Source organism: Tupaia chinensis, unplaced genomic scaffold (assembly GCF_000334495.1).
Source record: "Tupaia chinensis unplaced genomic scaffold, TupChi_1.0 Scaffold000678_1, whole genome shotgun sequence".
NCBI lineage: Eukaryota > Metazoa > Chordata > Mammalia > Scandentia > Tupaiidae > Tupaia > Tupaia belangeri.
In genome coordinates this window covers 1,052,833-1,060,881 of record NW_006160202.1, presented here as the reverse complement: position 1 = coordinate 1,060,881, position 8,049 = coordinate 1,052,833, and the positions used below count along the sequence as shown (strand labels likewise).

The following is an 8,049-nucleotide window of genomic DNA, read 5'->3' as shown; positions in this document are numbered from 1 at the left end:
ATGAACCCTATTAAAAGATGGGAGAAGGAGTTGAAATGAACACTCACTAAAGATGACATATGCATAGCCAGAAGGCATATTAAAAAATGTTCAATATCCTTCATCATAAGGGAAATGCAGAGCAAAACAACAATGAGATACCACCTAAAGCCAGTCAGAATGGCTAGGATTAAAAAAACAAAAAACGATAAGTGTTGGCGGGGGTGTGGTGAAAGGTGCACTCTCTTACACTGCTGGTGGGAATGTAAATTAGTCCAACCACTGTGGAGAACAATTTTGAGATTCCTCAAAAATGTACAAATAGAACTGCCATATGATCCAATATTCCCATTTCTTGGCATCTACTCAAAGGACAGAAGAATTTCTCATTGGAAAAGTACTTGCACATTGATGTTTATTGTGGCACTTTTCATGATTGCTAAGACATGGAACTAACCCAAAGTACGGATGAATGGATTGAAAAACTGTGGCACATATACTCTATGGAATAGTATTCAGCCATTAAGCACAACAAAACCCTGACTTTTGACAGAAAGTGGAAGAATATGGAAGATTTACTGCTGAGTGAAGCAAGCCAGGCTATGAAGGAGAGACATTGTATGTCCCCACTTAATACATACTGAATCTCCACACTCTATAACTGCAACTGATGGGCTAAAGGATGTACAAACACAAGAGGTGGATGTGCATGCTAGATGTGGGGTGTGTGGAGGAGTGGGGCCTGGCGAAGAATATTTGGAGGAGGGTTACGGAGACAGCAGTGTTGAGACAGAGACGTAGTGTTGTTATATTTTGATCAACTCGACCAGGGAGTAATGTTCATATATTGAAATGACCACATTGTAAGCTAAATAGTGGAATTGAATGCATTAAAAAATGTAAATAAAAGAATAAAGTAAATAAACTGAAAAAAAAGAAGGAAATTTGGGAGACCGATGAGCACATCTATGCCATCTGGTAACTCTATGTCATCTGGTAGCCCTTAAGGAAGCACTTTATGAAAAAATAATTATTATTGTTATTCTTCATGTTTGGCCAGAGAGAGACAGAGAGAATATGTGAAAGAGAGAGAGAGAGAGTGAGAACGCTAGTCACCAGGTCTGGGACTTGAACAGTGGTTGGTCATGTGGGAATCCAGCACCTCAATCACCATGCCATCTTCTAGTCCCAGGAAGCACTTTAAATAAATTCTACTTAAATTTGTTCTGGGACCAGCAAATGTTAGAGTGCATACATGTCTGGACTCTCATGAGGTCTACCACTGTTCAAGTCTTGGACTTGGTGGCTTGAAAATCATGCCAGGTGAGTGTGTTGAGTGTGTGTGTGTGTGTGTGTGTGTGTGTGTGTGTATGCACATGACCAAGATCCCGGGAGGAGAATAAAGAAGAGTGGATTCTGGGTAGCCATTTCCCCTGAGGGTTGATTTCTTGCTTATCCTTTCACTGTCTCTGTGTCACTCTCTCTCTCTCTATTCAGTGAATGCATGGACCCTGAGGTAAAAATCCCTTAAAACAATTGGCTCTTGGGGCTGGCAAGTAATGTGGTGGTTAAGAGCGGGGGACTCCCATATGGCTGACTGAAGTTCCACCTTGGACCTGTGGCTTGCTTTCTCACTTTCCCTCTCTCTCTTTTGCTGTTCCTCTCTGGTCAAATTAACATAAATAAGTAACTAAGTAAATAATATAATTCTTTTTTTTAGGTCAAATTAACATAAATAAGTAACTAAGTAAGTAATATAATTCTAAAAAAATTAATTCTGTGGTAATTTTCTGTGATTTTGAGAAAAGCAATGATTAATTTGTAATATTAGGAAGATCAGAGGAATTGGGGACCATCAGTTAACTTAATGGCTATGTCACTGGACTCCCATGTAGTCGACCGTAGTTCTAGTCCTGGACCTGGTGGCTTAAGTTCACACCAGGCGAATGTGCGTGTGTGCCCAAGATCCCGAGAGAAGAATGGAGGAGAAGGGATTGTGGTGTGGCCATCACCACTGGGGTATGATTTCTTGCTTTCTGTCACTTTGTTTCTGTCTGTCTTTCTTATTTTTTAATTTTATCTGTTTATTTATATACTTTTTTTATACATTCAGTCACATTATTTAGCTTACAAGATGACTATTTCAATATGTGGACATTTCTCCCCGGTCCAGTTGATCAAAATATATCAACACTACTTCCCTGTCTAACAATACTCTGTCTCTGTGTCCCTCCTCCAAATGTCCTTCCCCAGGCCCCACTCTGCCACACACACCACATCTGGTATTCACACCCATCTCTTGTGTTTGTACATCCTTTAGCCCATCAGGTTTAGTCATAGAGTGTGGATACTCGGTATATATTAAGTGGGGACATACAATGTCTCACCTTCATAGCCTCGCTTGCTTCATTCAGCAGTATATCTTATGTATTCTTCCACTTTCTGTCAAAAGCCAGGGTTGTGTTGGTTTTTATGGCTGAATAGTACTCCACAGAGTATATGTGCCACAGTTTTTCTTTTTTAAAATTTAAATGAATTTATTTGCATTCATTCACTGTACATCATTACAACATACAAAATGAGATTTTCCATCCAGAGTACACTGTATGTTGTCTCAATTAAGCACATCAACAAACATGTTATTGTCAGCAAATAATTTTCCATTTCTTGTTTTCTGTATGTTTTGTTTTTTTCCCCCCATTCTTGATTCCCTATCTCTTACCCTCAGCTATCTCCCACTCTCCTCTTCTACGCACCCAACTCAGGTGCGCCTAAATATGTGAAGGAAAGACTGCTGGAGCTAAAAGGAGACATAGGGAAAAATACTATAATTGTTGGAGATCTCAACACCCCGTTATCTCCTATAGACAGATCTTCTAGACAGAAAATAAATAGAGAGATACAGGACTTAAATGATACTATAAATGGAATGGGCTTGACAGATATCTATAGAACTTTCCACCCTACATCCACAACATATACATTTTTCTCACCCCGACATGGAACCTTTTCAAAGATAGATCATATATTAGGACACAAATCAAGCCTTTACAGATTCAAAGGCATAGAAACTGTACCCAGCATCTTCTCTGACCATGATGGAATTAAACTCAAGATTAATTTCAAGAAACAACCCCGAAAACACACGAACACATGGAAACTGAACAACCTACTTCTGAATGACTTCTTCACTACTGAAGAAATTAAGGCTGAAATAAACAAATTTATGGAAACAAATGATAATGAGGACACAAGTGTCCAGAACCTATGGGACACAGCAAAAGCAGTCATAAGAGGGAAATTCATAGCAATTAGTGCACATAAGAAAAGGATGGAAAGATGGCAAGTAGATAACTTATCATCATGCCTCAGAGAACTGGAAAAACAACAACAAACGAACCCCCAAAATGCCAGGCGAAAAGAAATAATAAAGGTTCGAGCAGAAATAAATGAAATAGAAAATAAACGAACCATACAGAAAATAAATGAAAGCAAAAGCTGGTTCTTTGAAAAGATCAACAAGATTGATACTCCATTGGCTAGACTGATCAAGAAGAAGAAAGAAAGAAACCAGATTAATCAAATATGTGATGAAACAGGCAATATTACCACGGACATAGCAGAAATACATAATATCATTAGAGGATACTATGAGCGACTTTACGCCAACAAACAAGATAACCTGGAGGAGATGGACAAATTCCTGGATGCATATAAACTACCAAGATTGGATCAGGAAGACATAGAGAATCTGAATAGACCTATAACAAGCCAGGAGATTGAATCAGTAATTAATAATCTCCCAACAAAGAAAAGCCCAGGCCCAGATGGCTTCACTTGTGAATTCTACAAAACTTTCAAGGAAGAATTAACCCCTATCTTACTAAAATTATTTCTAAAGATTCAAAAGGAAGGAAACCTTCCAAATTCATTTTATGAAGCCTCCATCATCCTCATCCCCAAAACAGATAAGGATATGACAAAAAAGGAAAACTACAGACCAATATCATTGATGAATATAGATGCGAAAATTCTCAACAAGATACTCGCAAATCGTATCCAACAACATATAACAAAGATCATTCATCACGACCAGGTAGGCTTTATACCAGGGATGCAAGGGTGGTTCAATATACGCAAGACCATAAATGTAATACACCACATTAACAGAAAGAAAGATAAAAACCATATGATCATCTCAATTGATGCGGAGAAAGCGTTTGATAAAATACAACATCCTTTTATGATTAAGACTCTCAGTAAGATTGGTATAGAAGGGTCATTTCTGAACACAATAAAAGCAATCTATGAAAAACCTACAGCTAATATTATACTGAATGGGGAAAAGCTGAAAGCTTTTCCTCTGAAAACAGGTACTAGGCAAGGCTGCCCACTTTCTCCACTGCTCTTTAATATAGTACTGGAAGTCTTAGCTATTGCAATCAGAGAAGAGAACAGTATTAAAGGCATTCGAATAGGCAAAGAAGAGTTGAAAATATCTTTATTTGCAGATGACATGATGGTATACTTAGAAGACCCAAAGGTATCCATGAAAAAACTGCTTGAAGTAATAAGTGAATACAGTAAGGTGGCAGGATACAAAATCAATATCCAAAAATCTATAGCATTTCTATTTATGAACAACAAGTTGAATGAAGCAGAGCTGAAGAAAGGAATCCCTTTCACCGTAGCCACAAGATGTATAAGATATCTAGGGATAAACCTAACTAAGAAAGTCAAAGACCTTTATAAAGAAAACTACGAGAATCTTAAAAAAGACATTGAAAGTGACATAAAAAAGTGGAAGGACATCCCATGCTCCTGGATTGGTAGAATTAACATAATCAAAATGGCAATTCTACCCAAATTAATCTACATGTTTAATGCAATTCCAATCAAAATACCAGAGATATTCTTCAGAGATCTAGAAAAGACAATTATAGAATTTGTCTGGAACCATAAAAGACCTCGTATTGCAAAAGCAATCCTGCGTAAGAAGAATGGAGTAGGAGGCATATCACTCCCTGATCCCAAGATATACTATAAAGCTGTGGTCATCAAAACAGCATGGTATTGGCATAAAAACAGACATGTGGACCAATGGAAGAGAATAGAGACCCCAGAAATAACTCCCAAAGCTTATAGCCAACTGATCTTTGACAAAGGATATCAGTCAATCCATTGGGAAAAGGAAAACCTCTTTAGTAAATGGTGCTGGAAAAACTGGGTATCCACCTGCAGAAAGATGAAACTGAACCCCCATCTTTCACCATTAACAAAAATTAACTAAAAATAGATCAAATATCTGAACCTAAGACCTCAAACAATAAAACTACTAGTGGAAAATGCTGGTTAAACTCTGGGAGACATTGGAGTAGGCAAAGACTTCTTAAATAAGATTCCTAAAGCATAGGCAATAATCCCTAAAATAGACAAGTGGGACTATATCAGACTAAGAATTTTCTGCACAGCAAAGGACATAGTAACAAATGTTAACTGACAACCCTCAGAATGGGAAAATATTTTTGTTAAATATGCCTCAGACAAGGGACTGATAACCAGAATACATAGGGAACTCAAGTGCCTTATGCGAAAAAAATGATGAATCCAATTAAATGATGGGAAAATGAGCTGAACAAAAATCTCTCTAAGGAAGACATACGAACAGCCAAAAAGCATATGAGGAAATGCTCAACATCCCTCACCATAAGGGAGATGCAGATAAATACCACAATGAGATACCACCTAACCCCTGTCAGAATGGCATAGATTAAGAATATAAAAAATGGTAAGTATTGGAAGGGATGTGGTGAAAAGGGAACCCTCTTACACTGTTGGTGGGAATGTAAACTGGTTCAACCACTGTGGAGAACAATATGGAGGTTCTTCAAAGATCTACAAACAGAACTACCAATTGATCCAGCAATCCCACTTCTGTGTATCTATCCAAAGGACAGGAAAATGCTTAGTTGGAAAAGTGCTTGCACAACAATGTTTATTGCAGCATTATTCACAATTGATAAGACATGGAATCAACCTAAATGCCTACAAACTGATGAATGGATTGGAAAAGTGTAGTATATATACTCTATGGAATACTACTCAGCCATAAAAAATAACAAGAACCTGGCCTTTGATAGAAAGTGGTCAGATATGGAGGATATATTGCTGAGTGAAGTAAGCCAGGCTATGAAAGAAAGATATTATATGTTTCCACTTATTATATACTGACTATCTGCACTCTATGGTAGAGAATGAAACATTGGAGGACATAAAAGCAGTGAAAATACTTAATGAGAATAAGATAGGGGGGAATGGGGGGTGAAGAAAAGAGGATAGAGAAATATAGCAAGAGAACAAATAGAGAGGCAAGACATCAGTGGGAAACAGATATGGCTTATTACCTGTTGATGATGACATGTATAGTATTTTCAATTGGATTGGTCTGAGAAGTATTTCATGATAGATAAAGTCTTTTTACAAGCAAAATGATTGTTTAAGAAAAATAATAATTAGAATAATAATAATAATGATTGGGAAAAATATTCAAAAGATATCGAATGATGAAGTGGGGAGATTAATGTCTCTGTATTGACTGACATGCATGGCATTCCCTTTTTTTGGTAAAATACACTTATTGATAATAACCTTATGTAATTTATTCCCGATATTTGATGTTACAAACTTTAGGGTCTTTGCGATATGCAGGATCCTTGTACATAACTGACATAAACCCCATTATTTGAGCTCTCTTAATTGCTTTTGAGACTTCTTTCTGTTTCTGTTATGTGCCTTCCATGAATGCATCCAATAAACGAACATGTACAAAAGAATGTACAAAAGCTGTACATTCTTATAATCTACACGTTTCTCGCACATGACACATTTTTAAAGAGGCTCCTTATAATGATTTTCCATTGGAACAGGCAGGTCTTCATTGCTGGTTTCCTGTCTATATTGTAAACAATTTCTTCTCCACAGCACCTCATGAGTGCTGGGACATTTAACGCAGACTTCAGCCGTTACCAAGTGTGTCAACTTTTTCCTCCCTAGACCATTCCGAACAGCGACCGCAGCTGCCATCACTCTCCCCTTCCCTTTTTTTTTTTTTTTTTGGGAGAGATTTTCACTGTAGGGCGCGTGCGCTCGCCAGACAGACAGAGAGAGACATAGAGACAGAAAGCGAGAAATCACCCCCCAGGGGAGATGGTCACACCGCAATCCCTTCTTCTCGATTCTCCTCTCGGGATCTTGGGCACGCACATGTGCCCGGCGTGAGTTTTAAGCCACCGGGTCTGGGACACAAACCGTGGTCGACTACGTGGGAGTCCAGCGACATAGCCATTACGCTTAGTGCTGGTTCCCTCCCCTTCCCTTTTGAAAGAGCAATGTAATACACTGTAAAGTTATCTGTAATCCAATTTAATATAAAGAAGATTATGATGATAATTAAAATTAAAAAGTAAAAAAAAAGAAGTCATTCAGAAGTAGGTTGTTCAGATTCCATGTGTTTGTGTATTTTCGGAAATGTTTCTTGAAATTAATCTTGAGTTTAATTCCATCATGATCAGAGAAGATGTTGAATATAGTTTCTATGCCTTTGAATCTGTAAAGGCTTGATTTATGTTCTAACATATAATCAATCTTTGAAAAGATTCCATGCTGGGGTGAGAAAAATGTATACGTTGTGGATGTAGGGTGGAAAGTTCTATAGATATCTGTCACGCACATTTGATTTATAGTATTTAGGTTCTGTATCTATTTATTTTCTGTCTAGAAGATCTTTCTAAAGTAGATAATGGGGTGTTGAGATCTCCAACAATTATAGTTTTTCTCCCTATCTCTCATTTTAGCTCCAGCATTCTTTCCTTAACATATTTGGTGCACCTGAGTTGGATGCATAGATATTTATAAGGGTTATGTCTTCTTGCTAGATTACCTCATTTACTATTATATAATGCCCTTCTTTGTCTCTTCTTATAGTCTTTATCTTTTTTTTTTGGAGAGTTTTTTGTTACAGACAGACAGACAGAGAGAGACAGAGAGACAGAAAGCGAGAAATCACCCCCC

At 37.5% G+C, this 8,049-nt stretch overlaps 1 protein-coding gene and 1 pseudogene across 1 annotated transcript; one reads left to right on the top strand and one right to left on the bottom strand.

Moving 5' to 3' along the window:
* LOC102479105 (ubiquitin D-like) overlaps positions 1 to 8,049 on the top strand; it is a 69,423-nt pseudogene that overhangs the window by 59,293 nt on the left and 2,081 nt on the right.
* On the bottom strand, positions 6,627 to 7,062 carry LOC102496637 (28S ribosomal protein S18c, mitochondrial-like). Its single transcript, XM_027776520.1, has 2 exons — positions 6,904 to 7,062; positions 6,627 to 6,771 (listed from the first exon to the last, which is right to left on the bottom strand). Exons 1-2 carry the CDS (start codon positions 7,060 to 7,062, stop codon positions 6,718 to 6,720), a joined length of 213 nt encoding a protein of 70 aa, XP_027632321.1. The 3' UTR covers positions 6,627 to 6,717.

What these genes read in the sequence shown, in the direction of transcription:
- LOC102496637 (XM_027776520.1), bottom strand. Translation starts at nt 7,062, where the DNA reads ATGGCAGCTGCGGTCGCTGTTCGGAATGGTCTAGGGAGGAAAAAGTTG. An exon ending in CCAGCAATGAAGACCTGCCT is followed by an intron (nt 6,772 to 6,903) that starts GTTCCAATGGAA and finishes CATTCATGGAAG; the next exon opens with GCACATAACAGAAACAGAAA.